We start from the raw sequence: 24,907 nt of genomic DNA, 5'->3' as shown, positions 1-24,907 counted from the left end.
CTAACCTTTCACGTAAATGATCCTAACCTTTGTCGTTAGTTCTCAATGTAAATTCTCCCTGTAATTATCCTTTGTTGTTACCAAGCAACAAGCAGCCTCGTCTCATCCAATTCGTATGCTATTGTACAACCACGTATGACATATAATACTATAAGTCCTCCAAGATATGTGATATGTGAATTTACATAATCCAATTCATGTGATATTCTACGACCACTATTCCAATCATACTGTAACTTAATGTAACGTATCATATCATACTAAATAGAGTGTCAGAGTTTTACATGCAGAATAATACTAATCGCCCTGAGACAACGTTGATCAGGGACATCCCATGTAATGCTGGTACCTCCACTTTTTCTATACCTAGAAAAATAGTGTGGTGAAATGGCACAGTTTTCAAAGCAAAATATCATTATGTGCATTAGCAATGCAGTTGATGGCCTCTTGAGCCAGCTGTTTGGTCATCAGAGTGGGGGAAACGGACTGTCAAGTTGTGAACATGGAATTATTTTCATGGCTTTTCACAGAAAATGGGCTCATTTAGGATAATTATGTGTTCTGAGTCGGATTTGCTGAGTAGTGCTGATTTAATGCATTACGTAATGTTGTGTTACATTAGTCTTACACACATTCCACACACAAGGGTGTTGATGGGATTACACATCTCTTGATTGGGCAAATGTTTGATCCATGGCAAAGGAACTATACTTAATGCAATGGGGCAATTCCACGATAACAGAAGACTCAGATGTTTCACTTTAAAATGTATGTCAAACAAAAACCAATGATTGCAAAGTGGTCCCAGTGGTCCCCACACTTGGTGCACAAAAGAAAAGTGTATAGTAAGCATGTGTATGTTGACACTATAAATGTACTTGATGAAATCCATGCAGTAGCACTTTATTTTGCAATACTCTTCCCACTGGTATTACCTGTCTTTGATAACAAATTATATAAATAGTTAGCAGTGGAGGCTGCTAAGGGAAGGACAGCTCATAGTACTGGCTGGAACAGAATACATAGACTTGTATCAAACACGTGGTTTCCATGTGTTTGATAACAATAACAATCCATTCACTCCATTCCAGCCATTATTATGAGCCATCTTCCCATCAGCAGCTTACTTTTTTTGTTACTAATTCAACTCAATTGGACACTACCAAATGGTGCCTACTGGTGCTCGTTCCAAAGAAACAAAATCATTCACGTACAATTGTTTAATTGTCATACCTTGTCATTGATGCACTGTGAAGTCTTCAGGATCAGTGGGTCCCCTTCGGGACATGGCGCTAACGTAGGCTAATGAAATTAGTATGACGTTGTAAGTAACAAGAACATTTCCCAGGACATAGACATAGACATATCTGATATTGGCAGAAAGCTTAAATTATTGTTAATCTAACTGCACTGTACAATTTACAGTAGCTATTACAGTTAAATAATACCATGCCATTGTTTTATGAGAGTGCACTGTTTTGAACATGAAAAGTTATTAATAAACCAATTAGGCACATTGTGGCAGTCTTGATACAAAATGTTGAACATAAATGCAACGGTTCATTGGATCAGTCTAACATTTTGCACATGCACTGCTGCCATCTAGTGGCCAAAATCTAAATTGCAGCTGGGCTGGAATAATACATGAGGGCCTTTGTCTTGCATTTCAAAGATGATGGTACAAAAAAATACAAAAGAACGGTTTTTTTTTTCTTTGTATTATCTTTTACTGTGTTATATTCTCCTACATTCCATTCACATTTCCACAAACTGGGGTGGCAGGGTAGCCTAGTGGTTAGAGTGTAGGACTAGTAACCGGAAGGTTGCAAGTTCAAACCCCTGAGCTGACAAGGTACAAATCTGTTGTTCTGCCCCTGAACAGGCAGTTAACCCACTGTTCCTAGGCTGTCATTGTAAATAAGAATTTGTTCTTAACTGACTTGCCTAGTTAAATAAAGGTAAAAATAAAAATAAACTTCAGAGTGTTTCCTTTCAAATGGTACCAAAAGTATGTATATCCTTGCTTCAGGGCCTAACTTAAAGGCATTTATATTTGGGTAAAGGGTCAGTAGTTCATTGGTAGTTAATTCAGTAGTTCATTAGTGCAGGCCTGTGATTTTTCATTGTTCACTTTGGATGTCTGTTTATGACTGCGAAAAGAAAAGATTGCAGCATCAGTCATCCATTTACATCTTGTTTTCCACTAACACAAGTAAATTCAGGAAAAACTGTAGGGTTATAAGTAGGTCCATAATGCTGACTAAATATAATGCATGTGTCAAACGTCTCCTCTCATGCAATTCATTTACCCGTTGAGAAGTAGAATGCAGCGTAAGGGAGAACATGGGAGCTGTCCAGCTGCTGAACTGAGGGCAGTTACACCAATTTATTTCGTCTTGTTCTGCATTCTGGCATCGCAGAGACTGCTAAAGTGACAGGGCCCTTCAACATTGATTAATAGCCTACGCTTGGCGATTTATGTGACCAGTGTTTTTGTGGAAGATGTGATGGTTGTTTATAATCGGAATTAGCCTACGTGGGCTGCAGTAAAGTATACTATATACTAATAGAATGAAGCCTACTTTTGCCTCGTTAAGAAAGAGAAAACGGTATCTATTTCTAAACGAGGCTAAAGTAGGCTACATTCTAAAAGTAGGCTATATAGTTACTTTTACTGCATTATATCCCCCTTTACGGACATTCAACTAGCCAACTAAAAAGTTACTTTCTAAGTCTATATTTTTTAAGACCGAATACTAGCTAGGCTATCATATGCTTAACACGTTTTGCATAAAATACAAATCCGCCTGTCTAAACATCAGATAGGCCTACATTTCAAATGCATTGCTTGGTTTTGAAATAGGATAACGTTTTGAACACGGTCGATATCGACCAACGCACGCACGCATAAAGCAAGACGCGGGAAAGGCGCACGGATACACACGTGGTTAGTGGGAATCACAGCGGGTTCCTGGACAGAAGTGTCTTTGTAAGCCACTGGAAGCCTATCCAAGCAGCCTCATACAAATTACGACCAATACCTTGGTAAAGGAGGGACTTGGTGCTGCTTGCGTTGGTGGCTGCTTTACAGTAAGATAGGGACCCGGGACGTAGCGGGAACTGCAGTCTGCTTGCTACACTTTTCCGAGGATTTGTGTTTGTAGTAGGCTATATCTGAGCGGCAACATACTCCTCTACAACTACACAGAGAAGCGATCGACCAGTCAAACCACCATGAAGAATCCTATGTTCTGGGTTTTGCTGACCGGGATGGCCATTCTTCTGATTCAACAAGGTGGGCAATTATTTATTTTTTTGCTGGGAGAAATGGCAGGTGACATAAGTGTTATAGCTATTGCATTATCATGTACATTAGGTGAGTGCGCACTTATTCTACATATGCGCGCGCTTTCTATATAGGTACTGTAGATTCCCTATTGCGTGGTGCCGAGATTTGACATCACATGCCAACAAAGTGGCAGTTAAACCAGGCGATTACTGTGAGACTCGACTGTCATGATGGTGGTGGTTGTCAAGGGATTTCGAGGTTTGCCTCACAAGTAGGCTACTTGTTCCAAGTGATTGTAAACCCAAATTTAAGGCTTCACTATGAACATGTCCCCCTCTTAACTTTTGCCTTTATTTATACCCCAGTAATTCAAAGTTTTACATTTGTAGGTTTAAAATTTTTTTGTTTAGCTTTATGGTAGATTATCATATAGGCTAGCATTGCTTCTCTGATCGAGCCATTCGTGTGTGTCTCTGGCTCTTGATGCACGTTTTGGCTTTCCCCGCGGAGCTTTTTGACGCATTGTAAATGTCACTCCAGACAGGAGGTTTTTGAGTAAAGTTGTTTAAGAATTACTGGTTAATCCGCATCGACAACGTGTTCAGGTCATCGAAGTTAAACCGTGTTAACCCTCACAGGTAACTAAATTGATTGGAAATGCAACATTTGCTTTTGAGGGAGTAGCCTAGCCTACTTGATTCGTGACATGCTTCTAATGGTTCCTCTGTAGTCTTAAGTGTTGTGGGCAGCTTCACTCAACGTTTTTCTATTAACCAACAAGTTGCTTCGTCACATATTTCATAGCTTTTTTATGTTTAAATATTTGAGTAAATATATGTTATACAGTATATGTTATACATAATTACATTTCCTGTCTTATCTATTATGGATATGTCACTGTGACTTGCAGAAAAAGCATGTTACCACACTGCTCATCCACTAGCCTGCACTTGGCATTCTCACCATGGCACATAAGGGGGAGAGACGTAAAATGTGTAGAGGACAGGGTCATGTCCTTCATGGAAAACAGCCCTATGACAATGTCCCCCTCCAACCACTTGGCTCTGTATGTGGAGTGTTGAGTGGCAAGTGGCAATTTCTCCTCCCCTCTTTGCTCCTCCTCCCATCCCTCTTCGCTCCTCCTCCCCCCTGAGCCTCTGTCTGGCTCCGAGGCAGCTCTGGCCGAGCGTTGCCAGGATGCAACACATATTCCTGTGGCGATCCGGCCAAGACCCTCACAGGCCCTGTCTATTGTGCCCTCCAGTCCTTCCTTCCACCAGCCTGCCTCAGCCAAAGGCGAGAATTATTGGTGGTTAAATCGAAATTTGGAGCAGCAGCTGTTGTTCGACTTCCAACCGAGAGTGCAAGGGGTAAGCAGGAGGTGAAAACATTGTGAGGGGGGTAAGCAGCCCCTGTGAAAAGACATGAAGAACATTGCTGATGGGTAGAGTGTCCTTTCCTTGGGACAGCAAGGCTACAGTTACTCAATAAGGACCCCCGGGCCAAATATGGTATTTTAGAGAGCTGTCCTTGTGAAAGTGACACACTGTGCTCCTCTCTTTGTACACAATGCACATAATACCTTATAGAGCTTTTGAAAAATGAGTCAATAAGCACAACACACAACTAGAACAATATGACTGGCTAAATACAACTAATTTGCATTGAAAAGTGATATGTAAATATGTTGAGGAAGAGGAACATGACCAATTCACATTAAAATGTGAGGGCGTGATACTGGCCTTGTCCGAATACCCATAGTCTGCTTGCGTCCTAAATAGTAGGCCAGTTGAGTATGTGAAAAAATGTAGTTTAATAGTATGCCACATTTCAAAATGTTGCATACGTTTAAACTAAATTTTTTATGCCCAGATGTCATACTCATTTCTGCTTTGACAAAAGCTGATCAATTACATATGGGAATGCATTACCGAAATCAACGAATAGAGGGAAACAACGCAATCAAGCATGATGCATTCTCAGTATGCAAAAAAATGAATGTTTCAGTGCTTCAGTGCTTTTTAAATAGGATAGATATATGGTCTACTACGGTATAGGTCTAATATGATTGTCTGGCTATTAACCAGTCTGAGTAGGCCTATAACTCCATTCCTATGTCGTTCAGAGTTTAGATAAATTAAATAAACTATTATCAAGCTGGTTAATGCAGTGCATGTTTGTTGAATTTGGAAAAATCTACCCACACTCGGCCCACCCCACCTACTCATAGACCTTCATTTTACTAAACAGTAACTGCTAAATATACTGAACAAAAATATAAATGCAACATGTGAAGTGTTTGTCCCATGTTTCCTGAGCTGAAATAAAATATCCCAGAAATGTTCCATAGGGACAAAAAGCTTATTTCTCTCAAATTTTGAGCACAAATGAGTTTACATCCCTGTTAGTGAGCATTTCTCCTTTGCCAAAATAATCCATCCATCTGACAGGTGTGGCATATCAAGAAGCTGATTAAACAGCATGATCATTACACAGGTGCAACTTGTGCTGGGGACAATAAAAGGCCACTATAAAATGTGCAGTTTTGTCAAACAACACAATGTCACAGATGTCTAAAGTTTTGAGGGAGCGTGCAATTGGCATGCTGACTGCATTAATGAACATCAGAGCTGTTGCACGATAAGTTAATGTTCATTTCTTTATCAAAAGCTGCATCCAACATCGTTTTAGAGAATTTGGCAGTACATCCACCCGGCCATACAACCACAGACCACGTGTAACCACACCAGCCCAGGACCTACACATCTGGCTTCTTCACCTGCGGGATCGTCTGAGACCAGATACCCGGACAGTTGATGAAACTGAGGAGTGTTTCTGTCTGTAATAGAACTATTTTGTGGGGAAAAACTCATTCTGATTGGCTGAGCCTTGCTCCACAGTGGGTGGACCAGTCTCCCATGGCTGCACCCCTGCCCAGTCATGGGAAATCCATAGATTAGGGCCTAATTCATTTATTTAAATTGACTGATTTCCTGATATGAACTGTAACCCAGTAAATTTGTTGAAATTGTTGTATGTTGCGTTTATGTTTTTGTTCAGTATAGTATGCAACAATGAGTACATAGCATCACAGATTATCCATTATATTGACCAGATACTCTAGTGGCTGCTTTATCAATGAAAATACATTTCTTCAAAAATGGAACACAGTCAGTAGGAGGCAAGATCAGGTGGGACCATTGTAGCCAATATAATGGCAACTCTGATATAAAGTTGCCAGGATGTCAATAGTCCTATTTAAATCTGTACACTAGTAACAACATAATCATTACGAAACTTCTATTTCAACAAATAAGGCACACGTAGCGAATAAGCCATTCCATTTTTGTTAACGAAATTTGTAACTCTCCATACAGAAACTCTCCATACAGAAACTCCTTGCTTGTTTAGTGAAAAAACAAACACCACCTACTGGAGAAGACAGATTTTGGCCCCAGCTACCCCTCTCACTTCACCTCTTCCAAGTTGAACTATTAGGGTTAGGCTAATTTAAGATTAGAAAATGTTTTCACCAAAAAGCAAAATAAAATATTTGAACATGGTATCCACAAGTTCATTTAACTTTGGGGAAGTAGATAAATGGCCTTATTGCCAAAATCCTGAAGTATCCATTTAAGTTTCAATTTCGATGCAAGAAGGTACCCTCTGATTGGGTGCGGCCTTAGTTTTCCAAAGTGACACTACCCCTGTGCTTCCTAGCACAATATGTTATTAAGCAAATTAGGTGCAAATGATGAACGTGAATAATTGACATCGGTTACCACCCAGATGTGAAATTGCCACTTTGCCCATTTTATCAAAATAACAAGAGGGCTTTCTCATTTCCTGAAGGAGAAAATTATAAATGAGAGGATGTTTAGAGGTCATTGTTATCATATTGGCTCATTTGTCACTGTTGTTTGGAACAATTTGTCACAGCATTACAGTATTACAGCATTACAGAACACTATTTCAACACTCATACATGTTTGTAACTTGTTGATGTATTTGTGCTCTGTACACACATTATTGTGATTTAAATCAAATCAAATGTTATTTGTCACATGCGCCGAATACAACAGGTGTAGACCTTACAGTGAAATGCTCTTTACAAGCCCTTAACCCATAATGCAGTTAAGAAAATATAAGTAAGTAAGAGATAAGAATAACAAATCATTAAAGAGTAGCAGTAAATAACAATAGTGGGGCTATATACAGGGGTACCGGTACAGAGTCAATGTATGTGGGCACCGGTATTGAGGTAATATGTACATGTAGGTGGAGTTATTAAAGTGACTATGCATAGATAATAATGGAGAGTAGCAGCTGCGTAGAAGAGGGTGGGGGGCGAACAGTCTATGACTAGGGTGGCTGGAGTCTTTGACAATATTTAGGGCCTTCCTCTGACACCCCCTGGTATAAAGGTCCTGGATGACAGGAAGCTTGAAACCTGTGATGTACTGGGCCGTACGCACTACACTCTGTAGTGCCTTGTGGTCGGAGGCCGAGTAGTTGCCGTACCAGGCAGTGATTCAACCCGTCAGGATGCTCTCGATGGTGCAGCTGTAAAACCTTTTGAGGATCTGAGAAACTTTTCAGTCTCCTGAGGGGGAATAGGTTTTGTCGTGCCCTCTTCACGACTGTCTTGGTGTGCTTGGACCATGTTAGTTTGTTGGTTATATGGATGCCAAGGAACGTAATGGTCTCAACCTGCTCAACTACAGCCCCATCGATGAGAATTGGGGCATGCTCGGTCCTCCTTTTCGTGTAGTCCACAATCATCTCCTTTGTCTTGATCACTTTGAGGGAAAGGTTGGTGTCCTTGCACCACATGGTCAGGTCTCTGACCTCCTCCCTATAGGCGGTCTCATCGCTGTCGGTGATCAGGCCTACCATTGGAGTCGTGCCTGGCCGTGCAGTCATGAGTGAACAGGGAGTACAGGAGAGGACTGTGCACGCACCCCTGAGGGGCCACCGTTTTGAGGATCAGCGTGGCGGATGTATTATTACCTACCTTTACCACCTGGGGGCGGCCCATCAGGAAGTCCAGGATCCAGTTGCAGAGGGACGTGTTTAGTCCCAGGGTCCTTAGCTTAGTGATGAGCTTAGAGGGCACTATGTTGTTGAACGCTGAGCTCTCGTCAATTAATAGTATTCTCACATAGGTGTTCCTTTTGTCCAAGTGGGAAAGGGCAGTGTGGAGTGCAATAGAGATTGCATCATCTGTGGATCTGTTGGTGCGGTATGCAAACTGGAGTGGTCTAGGTTTTCTGGGATAATGGTGTTGATGTGAGTCATGACCAGCCTTTCAAAACATTTAATGGCTACGGACGTGAGTGCTACGGGTCGGTAGTCATTTAGGCAGGTTACCTAAGTGTTCTTGGGCACAGGGACTATGGGGGTCTGCTTGAAACATGTTGGTATTACAGATTCAGACAGGGAGAGGCTGAAAATGTCAGTGAAGACACTTGCCAGTTGGTCAGCTCATGCTTGGAGTACACGTCCTGGTAATCCGTCTGGCCCAGCGGCCTTGTGATTATTGACCTGTTTAAAGGTCTTACTCACATCGGCTGTGGAGAGCGTGATCATACAGTCGTCCGGAACAGCTGATGCTCTCATGCATATTTCAGTGTTACTTGCCTCGAAGCGAGCATATAAGTTATTTACCTCGTCTGGTAGGCTTGTGTCACTGGGCAGCTATCGGCTGTGCTTCCAATCATACACTGAGTGTACAAAACATTAAGAAAACCGTCCTAATATTGAGTTGCACCGCCTTTTGCCCTTAGAACAGCCTCAATCCATTGGGCATTAACAAGGTATTAAAAGCATTCCACAGGGATGCTGGCCCATGTTGACTCTAATGCTTCCCACAGTTGTGTCAAGTTGGCTGGACCAGTTGAGCATGAAAAACTCAGCAGCATTGCAGTTCTTGACACAAACCTGTGCACCTGGCACCTACTACCATACCCCATTCAAAGGCACTTAAATTGTTTGTCTTGCCCATTCACCCTCTAAATGGCACACATACACAATCCATGTCTCAATTGTCTCAAGGCTTAAAAATCCTATGTTAACCTGTCTCCTCACCTTCATCTACACTGATTAAAGTGGATTTAACAACTGACATCAATAAGGGATCATGGCTTTCACCTGGTCAGTCTATGTCATGGAAAGATATTGTGTTCCTAATGTTTTGTACACTCAGTGTATGTAAGATTGAGTGTCTATTGAAACAGCATCAGGTATTTAACAGAGGTGGTTTGTAAACCCTGTTTGCGTGATGAGTAACCTTGTCTGAGACATGACTTGTGTTAGCTCCCTGAATGAATGATTTAGCTCAGTGGACTAACACAGTCTTGTGGCATGCAGGAGACAAACCCTAATTGGTCACATATAGAATCGGATAATTGCCAGGAAAATTATTCATAATGCTTAGGTCTACCCTTTGGCATGACATTGACAATGCTATTGACTGCCATACCCAAGCGATTCAAATGAGATGTCGGTATTTGATCAGTAAATAGCTCAGAAATACAATGCGTAAAGATTCAAAATATTTGCTTCTTGCAGCTCATCCAATCTAAAGACATTTAATTTATTAACAAACCCTTTCGCCTCAAATCCATATTCATTTATAATGTGCGCAAATGCATTCTAAGGCCTTTGAATGTGTCTTCCTGGGAATAATAACAATATCCTTGTTGTAGTTGGCTCTAACAGAAGAGGCTTTCTTTTCCTCACAAACTTAGCCAAGTTCCAGTGGAGTGGTCACGTGGCGTGTTGTACGGTTTAGTAAAGCAGGAAGAGTGATTAATAATCCGTGCAGAGGCCGACTTCAGAGCAAGCCATTCATGGGTTGTCATGTCAAAGGAATGCTGCTGCCTTCATCGCTCGCTGCTAGCGCTCCACCATAGAATTGGCTCTATGTAAGCAGCATTGCAAACAGAGACATTGGAAATACTTCTGTATACATGTTCCTTTGGGAGAGTCTGCCAGAAGCTGTTTACAGGGTGGCACAGAATCCTCAAAGCCCAAACGTCGGCCACATTTCTGACTTTTGTCACAAAGACAGCATCTCTTTCAATAAGGTTGAGGATTCAAGCTTGGAAGGAAATGTCGATACACTTTGATTCCAAGATGTTAGTTGTGTTTTGTGTCCTCATTATTTCTAGTCATGTTCCATGAAACTGACAGTCAAAATAATGGATTTTAGACAGTCCTCTTCAGATTTTTTTCACATTTGTCGTGACGCTGCAGTCTTATCTTCCTAGCTTGTTATCAATTCAAACATTGAATGAAGTTGAGTCTACCATACAGGATAAATACCAACGTTAGGTGAGGATGCCATTATAATTTTTCTCGAAATGATCTGCAAGCCAATAGTCTGTGTTATTATATATGCACTGCGTTAATGTTGGGCAATATTTGGGAACAGCTCTTCTATGATATGCTACTCCAAATATCATGATATCTGATATAATCGTTTCGTGCCGTTAATAACTAAATCACTCCAGACTGTACCATTTTTTGTGCTTATCGATCAATTATTTTTGTATGGTGAAAGAATATGGCTTAGTTAATATATTTAGACTTAATTTTATACTTATTGAACTGATAAAATTGCACAGTTTTGATTTGTAAAGTTCAAATAGAGTATAGTCTTGCACGAAATATCATCTTGCACTTTCGCAGTATATCAATCGCTGCCCGCACCCGCCCGCCTGTCTAGCATCACTACTCTGGACAGTTCTGACTTAGAATATGTGGACAACTACAAATACCTAGGTGTCTGTTTAGACTATAAACTCTCCTTCCAGACTAACATTAAGCATCTCCAATCCAAAATAAAATCTAGAATCGGCTTTCTATTTCGCAACAAAGCATCCTTCACTCATGCTGCCAAATATACCCTCGTAAAATTGACTATCCTACCGATCCTTGACTATGGCGATGTCATTTACAAAATAGCCTCCAACGTTCTACTCAGCAAATTGGATGTAGTCTATCACAGTGCCATCCGTTTTGTCACCAAAGCCCCATATACAGTTTACCCACCACTGCGACCTGTATGCTCTCGTTGGCTGGTCCTCGCTACATATTCGTCGCCAAACCCACTGGCTCCAGGTCATCTATAAGTCTTTGCTAGGTAAAGCCCCGCCTTATCTCAGCTCTCTGGTCACCATAGCAGCACCCACCCGTAGCTCCGCTCCAGCAGGTATTTTTCACTGGTTACCCCCAAAGCCAACTCCTACTTTGGCCGCTTTTCCTTCCAGTTCTCTGCTTCCAATGACTGGAACGAATTGCAAAAATCACTGAAGCTGGAGACTTATACCTCCTTCACTAACTTTAAGCATCTGCTGTCAGAGCAGCTTACCGATCACTGCACCTGTACATAGCCCATCGTAAATAGCCCATCCAACTACCTCATCCCCATGTTATTTTTTATTTTTTTGCTCCTTTGCACCCCAGTATCTCTACTTGCACATTCACCTTCTGCACATCTATCAGTCCAGTGTTTAATTGATAAATTGTAATTATTTCGCCACTATGGCCTATTTATTGCCTTACCTCCCTAATCTTACTACATTTGCACACACTGTATTACTTTTCTATTGTGTTATTGACTGTACGTTTGTTTATCCCATGTGTAACTCTGTGTTGTTTGTGTCGCACTGCTTTGCTCTATCTTGGCCAGGTCGCAGTTGTAAATGAGAACTTGTTCTCAACTGGCCTACCTGTCACGTCCTGACCTTAGTTCCTTTTTTATGTCTCTATTTTAGTTTGGTCAGGGCGTGAGTTGGAGTCGGCATTCTATGTTTTTGTTCTATGTGTTATAGTTCTATGTGTTTGGCCTGGTATGGTTCCCAATCAGAGGCAGCTGTCAATCGTTGTCTCTGATTAAGAAACATAATTAGGCAGCCTGTTTTCCCACTATGGTTTGTGGGTAGTTGTTTTCTGTCTCTGTGTCTGCACCAGACAGAACTGTTTCGTTTTTGTTCGTTCTCTTGTTATTTTGTTTTTGTGATTAAATAAATATTAACATGGACACGTACCACGCTGCATTTTGGTCCGATCTATCCTACTCCTCGTCAGAAGAGGAAGAAAACCGTTACACTACCTGGTTAAATAAAGGTGAAAAAAAATTAAAATAAAATAAATAAATAAATCAATGTTAAATATCACATGTATCATATTTCGACCCAACCCTGCACTGCATAGCATGATGACCCATTTTTTGGGTGCATTGGAATAGTCAAAAATGGCTTCCTTTTCTTATCCCCTGTCCTTCATCTGCACTGATCTGAAATCAGGGCATAGGTCAAAGCAATAGGGTGGATGCCCATATTGAGCATTTGTTTTAATCTGTCCAGGTCTTTCAGATCAGTTTAGATGAAAGGGAGGAGATGAAGGGAGGATGCTCCCATATGTCTCCTCGGTCCTCATTCACCTTGACAGTTGGGTGTCTTCACTCAATACTTTGCTCTGTCAGCCGAACAGCCCTAACTGTGGGAAAGTGCCTCTGCATTTGTATCTGGCCAAGTGAAGCGGAACTGTGGTGGTGGCTAGTGTTATGGACCAGATGGCGGAGTTAGCCGTTTGCTACCTCATGGTCAGTGCAGTTAATCCCTATGTCTGTGATTACTGCGGGCCTTCCCAGCGCTGGTCCATTTTAGGTTAGGTGCAGGGAATTGGGATAGCGCTGACTTTTAATTTAGTGTTATCACTTATTGTGCTTATTATCACTTATTGTGCAATCTGCGAGTGTCATTAGGAGGCTTTAAGACATTTTGGGCCATTTACTTCAACCACCTTGGAAAAGTGGTGTTTGCAAAGTTGTGAAATGATGACACTGATGCAAAACTTAAGAATGTGTCATTTTTGGCAATCATCATTGTCATCTGTGCAGTGGCGATTTTAGCATGTAAATCTTGGTGGGGCAAAACAAATTATTGTGGGATGCATGCCAGAAAAGCCACAACCCAAAACTTAAAATCCATGAATTGCACTATAACGGTGACAAACGTTACCCACAAACTATTAGGGCCTACATAAAGCTGTCCCAGCAGCGGAGTCCCAACAGCAGTCCCAACACCTTACCACTGCTACATCTGGCTATCAGTGGAGCCTTGTCTGGAAGCGAAACAGTTAATTTAGCCTCATTTACTGCCTTAAAAAACATAGCTGATATGACTGACATGCTTAAACAAATGTGGTTTCTACTGACAATTCAATGATTAAATTTCTCTGTAACAGGTTATAGGCTACATGTGCACCACCAAGTTAGAACAGTAGGCGAAATCAAGAGGTGAAAATATTGAGGCACATTGAATGCCGTTTGCGTCACTATTTGACATGTTAAATAAGCTTTAATCTGACTCGTCAAATAACACAATTCCATTATAGAATGTTGTGTGTGCTGAATTTGCACGTGCAAGCCAAGCGCCACCACTACTATCAGTAGCACTGTCAAAGCTGTACAAAAAAGTCTACAAAGATGGCACACACCAGCCACAAACGATGTGTTTACAATACCGCGTTGGTGAAAATAGACCAAGTTATTAGGATGAGGCACTTGGGCTACTAACAGCTTACTACACAACATACACTTAGTATTACTTTCGTAGCTATGGTATACATATCTCCCTTGCATATTACATCATTTATGCAGCAGCATAACGTTGCAAAACATTTTTGGACTCACCTTGTGATGTGCTCACTTAAACAAGAAGGTGGCAGGGTGGTCTTTTGTGGGCTTTGTCACCAAAGTCTGGCGATCTCTGGATTTATGGTGGGAACTCGGAAAAAGACATCACAACCACTCCACTGAATAGCAGGCTAGTGGTTGCTTTGCAATGCTTGCAGTTAGCCACTGATTCCTTCCAAACTACTCATTGTTGAATTTGTGATTTCCAACTTGTTGTGTAATGTTTATGTCCAATGGCCGATGAGCACCGATACGTTTTATCTATAATTTTTCTTCATTATTTCTCTTCATTTGACATGGATTTGCCAGTAGATTGTCAACTTGATTCATGACAATGACTGCTAGCTAAGATTTTGAAAGTAAGATATTGGTTGACACGATCAGTCCAATCAAAGCTACTCTACATATAACGTGTTTTGACGTAATTTTATCAGTGGCCAATGACTTTGAGCCTTCTTGGAAGGGCTCTTCTAATGTAACTCTATGGCAGAACCCCCCCCCCCAAAAAAACGATTTGATATATTTTATAGATGCTTAAAATGTGAATGACGGGTCACCACTGCAACTATGGCAGTTTGGTTTACACATTGATATTGCAATTCATTTGTCATTGTCCAAATAATAAACCTGAAGCTGATAGATTTTTTTTTGTAAATGTATGTGTCCAGTTATGTTAGTCCCACCAGTCTTGTGATTGGCTGTGATATATACAGCTTTTGATGCAGAACAGCAACAGATGCCGCACAATCAATAGGTGAATATCATAGCCAATCACAACACTGTGAAACATTATCATCCCACTATTAGCTCCAGATATATTATGGAAATTTTTTGAAATTAGAATCCCAAAATTTGAAAATCATCTGTGTGTAACACATTTAAAAGTAATATACATTTTTATCGCTGTATCATATCAACATCTTTCATAGACGATCCCCAATAACATTTAGAAACATGATTAGGCTGTATGTGGGGAGCCTTATATGAATGTGCTGTTGATCTGTATTGGTTGCCTCAGCAGGCATCTCTGCGCTCTCCTTAACCTGTCTGGGAACGGGGTTCCGCGCCAACAGCCAATGAAATTGCAGGGCGCCAAATACAAATCAACAGAAAGCTCAAATCAAATTTCTCAAACATACAAGTATTAGGCACCATTTTAAAGATACAATTCTCGTTAATCCATCCACAGTGTCTGATTTCAAAAATGCTTTACAGCGAAAGCTCCACAAATGATTATGTTAGGTCACCACCAAGTCACAGAAAAAAAACTGCCATTTTCCAGCCAAAGAGAGGAGTCACAAAAAGCACAAATAGAGATAAAATGAATCACTAACCTTTGATGATATTCATCAGATGACACTCATAAGACTTAATGTTACACAATACATGTATGTTTTGTTCAATAAAGTGCATATTTATATCCAAAAATCTCATTTTACATTGGTGTGTTATGTTCAGTAGTTCCAAAACATGCGGTGATTTTGCAGAGAGCCACATCAATTCACAGAAATACTCATTATAAATGTTGATGAATATTCAAGTGTTATGCATGGAACTTTAGATAAACTTCTCCTTAATGCAACTGCTGTGTCAGATTTCAAAAAAACTTTACAGAAAAAGCATAATCTGAGTACGGCGCTCAGAGCCCAAAACACCCATACAGATATCCGCCATGTTGCGCAGTAAACATTAGTCAGAAATAGCATTATAAAATTCATGATTGATGATCTTCATCAGAATGCACTCACATGAATCCCAGTTCCACAACAAATGTTTGATTTGTTCGATAAAGTTCATCATTTATGTCCATATACATCCTTTTGTTAGGGCATTTGGTAAACAAATCAAAACGTGCATGGAAGTCCAGCAGAAAGGTCGGACGAAAATTCCCAAAAGTTATATTACAGGTCGTAGAAACATATCAAACTATGTATAGAATCAATCTTTAGGATGTTTTATCATAAATGTTCAATAATGTTCCAACCGGAGAATTCCATTGTCTGTAGAAAAGCAATGGAACGAGAGCTACCTCTCATGTGAATGCGCGTGACTGAGATCGAGGCTGCTGGCAGACCTTTGACTCTTTCCCCTCTCATTCAGCCCCCCTTCATAGCAGAAGCCTCAAACAAGTTTCTAAAGACGGTTGACATCTAGTGGAAGCCTTAGGAAGTGCAACATAACCAATATCCCACTGTAACTTCAATAGGGGCTGAGTTTAAAAATGACAAACCTCAGATTTCCCACTTCCTGTTTGGATTTTCTCTCAGGTTTTTGCCTGCCATATGAGTTATGTTATACTCACAGACATCATTCAAACAGTTTTAGAAATATCATAGTGTTTTGTATCCAATACTAATAATAATATGCATATATTAGCATCTGGGACTGAGTAGGAGGCAGTTTACTCTGGGCACGCTTTTCATCCAAAAGTGAAAATGCTGCCCCCTATTCCAAATAAGTTTTAAGCTAACACTGTGATCTTATGTTGTCAGCTGATGGCTATTGTTTGAATTAAATTGGTTTTAGGTTCACTGGAAGGGGTATATTGTATTGATATAGTATATCCTGTGCATGAATGGCTTTAGCTATTCAAGTGACAGGTTTAATGGTAGGTAGTCTAGCGGTTAAGAGCGTTAGGCCAGTAACCGAAAGGTCACTGGTTGGAATCCCTGAGCTGACTAGGTGAACAATATGTTGGTGTGCCCTTGAGCAAGGCACGCAACCCTAATTTCTCCTCTAAATCACTCTGGACAAGAGCGTCTGCTAAATGATGTTAATGTAATAAGGTGGTTGCGTGATCTCTTGATATGAATAGGCCATTGTCAGAGGTGGCCACACTCAATAATCAGCTCTATTTAATGGTGGGCCTCCTGTGGTAAAAGGGTCATTGTGGGTGCTCAATTAATATAGATTGGCTTGTTGTCTATGGTTTCACATTAGTGAGATGGAACTAATCTGTATTCAGTCCTTGGAAGTCTTTCTCAAACTTCTGTTTTATTTGTAATTTTGTAATACTGTATCTCTATAGAACTACTAGGCCTAATACTGAAACATATATATATACATATATATATATATATATATATATATATATATATAAAATATAATTATCATAACAATAATATATATATGATATATATATAATTTGTAAGTGTGTATATTGAAAACAAACTAACAATTCAAGTTTAATGTGGATGTTGACTCAGCACCTCATTTGCATCAGAACTTCTACACAGACCTCTTTGCGTGACTTCAGACTTTGAAATGCTCATTGAATTTCATGGAAGCTTATGAGGGCCCTCGTAATTAATGTTCAACGCTTGAGTGGCAATCTTAATGGCCTTTTGAGGTCAATATAAAAATGAATGTTTCTCGTTAATCACAATCCCATTGTTGTGCTTTCTCCAAAATCGTTTTCTTAGGTAAGTTAAACACATCATTCAAATAGGCCACAAAGAAATCACTGTGCATTGTGCAATCTGAAATGTACAAAGCTTTGTTTTTTTTTAACATGTCTCATTTTGAGAAAGTGAAAGAGAATTAGAAAAATAATTGTTTTCATTAAAAGGCTTAGGTTGATTTTCATATGCAAATGTCTTTTAATGATCAGCACTCACCAAAAGGGTTGGCAACACGTTTCAGTTTTGCCGACTGAAGCCGCTGGGATGTCAGCCATCTCAAGTGAGGGGCAATTAAAGCCGTTACACCAGTTGCCACTTATTTCCCCCCTCTGCCATTATAGTGAAGATACTACAGCAGTCCTGACTCTAATTCTGGAGGTTTTATGAGCAAAATGCTCATTCTTCTACGACAACAGATGTGTGTCTGAAAACAGAACGTGAACGACAGCCCAAACTGAAGATGAGTGCCGTTAAAGGTCCCTCTGGGTTTTTACACTTGATTATCCAGGGTAATTGGAGAAAATTTGCCAGTCAGTCAATCAGTTCACAATACACAGGGATGGATTTGAATGGACTTGACATGTTTCTCTGGCCTTCAGACAGAGTCAGTGGTAGGATAAGTAGTTATCAGTCAAGTTAATCAATTGCAGTTGGTCATTCTGCAGGCTACTCATACACCAAAGGGCTTTCAGTCAGGAGGCTAAATTTGATACAATCCCATGCAAGATCCTTGACTAACCATTTAACAAATGTAAGGTCACGGTTGAACAATGAATGGCCTTTTGTGTTTTTATAAAAATATGTTTTCGTGATTTGATGTTCTGAAGATATTGTTCACCATATACAGTATACAGTATGTCTGATTTTCATGACAATTAGAGTCATGAAAATAAAAGTGTTGAAAACAAATTGGCTTCCTACTTAAAGATAAGATGTAGAACAAGCTATGAAGAAACAATACTGGAGTTTTAGTGCAGGTACAACCAACTAACACAATAATAATATTGCGATATTGTCAAAACAATACGATATATCGTCAAAAATAATATCCCGATATGTAACTGTATCGATTATTTTCCCTCATAGCTACATACGCCCACACATAACACATAACATGCGCACGCACACATGCATACTGAGGCCACAAACACACACAAACAAACACACACACTTTCACACTAACCACATACAGTGAAATAGTGTCTATTATCTATCCTGTTGCCTAGTCCCTTTACTCCTACCTACAGTATATGTACATAGCTACCTCAATTACCTCTTACCCCTGTACATCGATTAGGTACTCCCTGTATATAGCCATGTTATTTTTACTCGTTATTGTTATTTGTTATTCAGTGTATTTATTCCTGGTGTCACTATTTCTATTTTTATTTGAACTTTATCTTTATCTCTGCACTGTTGAAAAGGACCCATAAGTAAGTATTTCACTGTTAGTCTACACCTCTTGTTTACGAACCATGTGACAAAAAAATTATAATTTGAGTCTATAATTCATATGTATAACGTTTCCCTGAGACCCTCGGTATGCTAAATATGTAATATATTCCCCCATTCCTTTTAATCACAGCAGATTGCACTTGGCCTCATACTAACTCATCTCATTAAAAGTTGACACGTAAGTGACAGATGTTTGAAACACACTCATTTCCATGTCCCCAATGGATTCTGCAGTGGTGGTTGAACATTTTAAATTGGATTGAAAACGGATGTCAGCTTTTCACTGTCCAGGAGAGAGGATGGCAATACATAGAAAATGTGTGTTTTTTTGTCTTTGTTGTTGTTTTATTTAGACATTAATGTACAAATTGTATATAAGGGCTTGAGAGCACTGAGAGAGTAAGGGGAAATATGGTCTGTGTTTTTACCACAATCATCAGAAAATGGATCCTTTTCTCTGCAGGTGTTGCTGGAAAGGCTCATTCTATTCTGTGACAATTTTTGTGACCAGGGTGTAGAGTTAGTTGAATGTCTTTCATGGGAGAGACATCAAACATGCAGTCCATATAGAAGACTTGAATACGATGATAACCGGAACAATGTAAGTCGTCTTGAGTTGGAAACACCAGATTCTATTGAACTTCCATCCTCAAATGTCAGCATCCAACCTCAAAACGTCAAACCTGTTGGCATACATGTTTAGCTTACCCATAACCCATCTGGATTTCTAAATTAACAGTCTTTGTTGACAGTCTTATCTTTAATCTCATCTGTACTGTATGTTATGCGTAGAATTTAAATAGCATAGGCCTACTCTGGTGCTATGACGCAATAAGATAACATGACATTGGGCGCTCTGCTACCGAACATGTCAAAGCACTTTTGATCATAAATCTCACATCTTTATCTACTGCTTTCCTAGAATTTAATATCTCTTTACCGGTGCACAATGAGATCTGTGTAGAACAAGATGAATTGAGATGTAATAAAGATCCCAACTTTAGGTTCACTGTATAATTCCAATGAGCTAACACATCGCTAATAAAAGTGTCATGGTATGAACCTGTGTGCTGAGATGTGCTGGCGTTTAAAGGAAGCTAAGGTTGGAAACATGAAGGACTGTCGAAACAGACTTTCACATCCAACTGCAGACTGCAGATCTTGGCAGGTAAAGTGCAGCCATCAGCAATAAATCCTCCCTTCCTGTTTTCACATCACTTTCTTGCCGCTCACCTTTTGTTACGCCGCGAGTCGCAGAGCCTAGCTTTGATAAGAGAACCACCTCTCCCATACACATGAGGAGATGACTTCTCTAAGACTCTTAGCAGACTCTTTAAGACGTTCAGAAAGTAAAGGAACTTATATTCAACCATAGGTTTTAGGGGAAAGAGGTTGGTGACATTTTAAGTGAAACACGGCAGTGTAATTACATTTGAACTTTGGACATATTGGGATGGTTATATCCTGAAGGCAAGCCAGCAGCCATGCTGAAGGGCATGCATTTGTAATGCCTTCTGGGGGAGAGAGGCTTTCAATGTTGGGTTCCTCCTTCCTCTTTTTATGGTTCCCGGGCTCCAAGGAAGTGGGAAGAGGATACACAGTCTTCTTTTTGTCTGCCCACCTAGCTCAATATTGGAGAATGACAGTGACCTGTTTGCTCAGGGATAACAGCTGTGGAGATTGCTGCTAAGGGGAGTTTATTTAGTTTATTGGCTAGTAGCTATCATAGCATCTGCTGCTTTCCTTCAATAAGTAGTCCCACATCTCCATATCACCACTGTTAGCCAAAACCCCATTGAGACCAGACACGCAGTCTTATCATAAATGTGTGAAATGATTTCTCAGGACGGTATGTTTTGTGTATCCACTCCCACGTGGAGCAGATACACCGGGTATAGTTCATTGGTATGTACATGGAATTGCACTAAAGTCAAGCCCACACTGGATCATCAATAGTCTGAAACCCTGTTGTGGTGGTGGGGCACTGGGGTTAAAACAATATCTAAATCAGGAAATCCGGGGAGCCGAGACTGAAATGAATCACTCATCTCTCTTAGCATATTTTAATCCACTCTTCTTTGAAACCCCAACACACTGTATCTCTCTCTCCAGATGGTGCGCCTCTTAGAAGTTTTTTGCTTTGCCACTTGGTACTGTGTGTGCGCATGGAAGAAATAATATGGCTATTAGTATGCAAAAGGATGTTTAGCCATTTTTCTCTCTATAACTTGGGCCTATTTACTTTGTAACTCATTGTTGGATTTTGCTCAAACAAAATGTGTAATTCAAATGAGATCTTGGTATTGAGCAGAAATGTTATATTTAAATCAATATTGTATTATATCAGCAATATGTGGCTGTTATTGTGTCACTAGTGTTTGCGTGGGGGTAAAATACCCCAGAGATTCAATTCAGTTCAAAAGTTGTTGATGGATGACAGCCAGTGTGTACAAAATAACAGGGATTGGGGGCCTAGGTAGGTTGCATAGGATGCAATTCAAAACACACACATTTAAATGCATGACTTTGCATTGAAACTCACATCAGTCTTTAAATGGAATTTTCCTCATGTTTGAATTTTTTGCAGATTATTTCCGATGAAAGTACCACTTCTTTCATTGCACAGGCCCAAAATACACCATGGGATCATTGACCAGTGCCCCCCACCTGCGTCCCCTTCTACACAAAGAAATGATGAGCCGTTGTGTAAAGCAATTTGTGCAATCGCTTTGACAGATGCTGCATTTCTCTGCATAAAACCTGATTGATTTTTACAGTCTGCTCCTGGCACGGGGGCGTGATTATCACTGAGAGAGGGATTCTCTGTCAAATTCCTGGATTTATTTGCCACGTCGCATGATTCATGGTCTGATCACCCCGATTTAATTAAGAAATGCATCAGAGTCCCCAGTGTTAGGCAGAGCTTTACGGGGGATGGCAGGTTAGGGCACAGCTAGGCCCTCTAGGCTTAACAACAAACAATGTGCTCTAGCTAGCCTAGCTAACACTGCTGGCCTTGCTCTCTAATCTCTAACTCTAATCTCATGTTGCTGATGCTCTAGGCTTTTTTCCTTCCCAATCACTCCGACCATTCAGTGAGATATCAAACCAAGACTAATGGGTGCAACGAGAAAAGGAGTCTCCCTTTGGGGGAACCTTGAAATTGCACTCATGTTTTATACATACTGGCTTGTGTAGGTTGAAAGTAAACATGCTAGTTTCCAATCCAGGCTGTATAGCTTTCCAGGCTTGTGTTTAAGCTTTAAGAATTTAAGCTTATATACCACTGTATGTCTTTGTCAATGTAATAGTTAAGTCCCAGAAGACTGTTGCTTTTGGTTGAAAACGTAAGTTCCAGTGTGTGAGAACAGTGTAATTGTGTCCCGGCTCTGTCTCAGAAGATGAATGGTAAAACATTAGGTTGAAAGTAGCGGCAATGAATGTGTTTGTTTGGCGGAACCGGGAAACAAAATGAGCTCCCCCTGGGTGTCTCCAACACTCCCTTAACTGAAAGGAGGTAGAGAATGAAGCCATTTCTAGAATAATGGAGAATGAAATATCTAATGGAAGCTCAAGAGAAGTAACCTGCAAAGGAGTGGAGGGTGGCATGGTAGCCTAGTGGCTAGAGCATTGGCCTAGTAACTGGAAGGTTGCAAGTTCAAACCCCTGAGCTGACAAGGGACGAATCTGTCATTCTGCTCCTGAACAGGCAGTTAACCCAAAACAAGAATTTGTTCTTATTAACTGACTTGCCTAGTTACATAAAGATATAAAATTAAAGGCACAATTTTTTTACCCCCCCTTTTCTCCCCAATTTTGTGATATCCAATTGTTAGTAGTTACTGTCTTGTCTCATCGCTGCAACTCCCGTACGGACTCGGGAGAGGCGAAGGTCGAGAGCCATGTGTCCTCCGAAACACAACCCAACCAAGTCGCACTTCTTCTTAACACTGCGCGCATTCAACCCGGAAGCCAGCCGCACCAATGTGTTGGAGGAAACACCGTACACCTAGCCACCTGGTCAGCGTGCACTGCGCCCGGCCCACCACAGGAGTCGCTAGTGCGCGATGAGACAAGGATATCCCTGCCGGCCAAACCCTCCCCCAGCCCAGACTACACTGGGCCAATCGTGCGCCGCCCCATGGGCCTCCCGGTCGCGGCTGGGCTGCGACAGAGCCTGGGCTCGAACCCAGAGTCTCTAGTGGCACAGCTAGCACTACGATGAAAAGTTTTTCTAAGAACCATTTTTTTCAGAATGGACAGAGGTCTGGACTAAACTGACATAACTCCAACAAATATCCTTCCCCTTTTGCCTACATTACATTCAGTGGCTTTCAATGACATTTTGGACACTGTTAAAATGTGTGGGACCTTTGTTACTGATTTACAACTTAATAAAGCATCATATCCATCTTGCAGAGCATGAACAATAGCTCAGCACTACTTGGACTGTAATTTAAAAAGATTGATAATGTCTGCTAGTTTTCCTTCAGAATTGAATGGAAACTGACCTTCAGTTTTGTGATTACTTGGCATTCAAGAACATCTGATTATAGGAATAGACTTGGTCTGACACGCCATGACCTATTTCTCCCTCATTTCACTCAGAAAAAATAAGTAATTAAGGCATCAAGGTTGATAACCAAGCAAAAAAAAGTATATTTTAATATATTGCAAGTATATTTTAAATATACTACCCTTTCAAATAATATACTTCAAATATGAAATGCACCTTTCTTGAATATCTTCAGTATATTATAAATATACTATCGTTATACTTCAATACACTTATTAAAAGTGTACTTTAAATGAATTGTTTTTCAGTCATTTAGTATGCTATATATTCACTGTCATTACACTTTAATATACCATATTCATTCAAAATACACTTTTTGAAACTCTGCCCCTAAATAATCAAGTACACAATAAGTATAGCTTCAACCTATGCCATTAAATGTGAGTTTCAAAATACTTAAAAAATTCCTCTTCAGAAGAGTGCAGACAAAGACAAAGTTGACAATGATAATGATTGTTTATTCCACATCTAAGGAACGTGCACAGTTCAAGTTTATGCCACGTAATTTCGGAAACATTTCCTGTCTTTTCTTTTTCACTGTAGACTACAACTTTGGGTAATTAGGCCAGCCAGGTAACCTTTAACACTTCCTTAGTCTCTGTCCAAACTGGTTGGAATAGGAATAACAAACTCTTTGTTCCTTTAACTCAACACACTTTCTTTTGAAATGATGTGCATGGACTGCAATTATGTTGTCTGACTCTGAAATTGAATGTACAAATGTGGAGGATATATTAAACTGAGAGTCTCTGCACAATACCCTTCTTGTATTGACAAGTTCACTAACCAACACACAGCACATGTAGGTGAATTGTCATGTGAACATTGTGTGGTTTGAAAGCTACAAGGCTACGGATTTTATACAGCATTCCATTTCTCAACTCCACAATTGAGTTGTTTCTTTTTTGTAGCTGGTTTACTTCTGAATTACATAATATGCCTTTAACAATGAACCAATTGTAATAACTGCATTTACTTACTCTTAGACATAGTAATTCTTCAATTGCAAGCATATGCTGAACAGATGGATTGCCAAAAACCCTTACATTTTCAGTTAGGCATTCAGATTTATCAGTTGACCTGTTGCTATTTTGTAGTTGGGAGAACAACTGTTGTACACCCTCATTAGCATCTATCATGCAAGTGGCAGCCCTTTGGGATAGACTCATCTACTTTAAATTCCTCTTTACTATTTGCACAGAGACATAAGTGGTACCATTAAAGTATTTAAGAAGTGTCCCATTGAAAGACTCAAATGAGAATGTGGAGGTTGCCCAAAGGGGCCCGCAGTTTCATACACTATCTGTAAGGTGTGTTAACAAGTGCACATTGAGTGATACATTGGCAGTGCCATACAGCCTCTGGAAATCGATCACAAACTTGTTAATTGCCAGTTCTGCCAAGTTCACATCTCTGAGATTGACCTTTTCTTTGAGAAGAACATACATACACTATATATATAAACGTATGTGGACACCCCT

At 40.2% G+C, this 24,907-nt stretch overlaps 1 protein-coding gene across 1 annotated transcript in view; it reads left to right on the top strand.

The window, feature by feature from the left end:
• The first annotated feature begins 2,977 nt into the window (after positions 1-2,977).
• Positions 2,978-24,907, top strand: part of LOC109873457 (opioid-binding protein/cell adhesion molecule-like) — a 413,387-nt gene continuing 391,457 nt past the window's right edge. The window contains exon 1 of the mRNA XM_031808275.1: positions 2,978-3,295. Within this exon, the coding sequence (XP_031664135.1) occupies positions 3,235-3,295 (61 nt within the window). The 5' untranslated portion in view covers positions 2,978-3,234. The remainder of the gene's footprint in view (positions 3,296-24,907) is intronic.

This window comes from Oncorhynchus kisutch, linkage group LG28 (assembly GCF_002021735.2).
Source record: "Oncorhynchus kisutch isolate 150728-3 linkage group LG28, Okis_V2, whole genome shotgun sequence".
Taxonomy (NCBI): domain Eukaryota; kingdom Metazoa; phylum Chordata; class Actinopteri; order Salmoniformes; family Salmonidae; genus Oncorhynchus; species Oncorhynchus kisutch.
The sequence above is the reverse complement of the archived record's forward strand: the minus strand, read 5'-3'. Positions and strand labels throughout refer to the sequence as shown.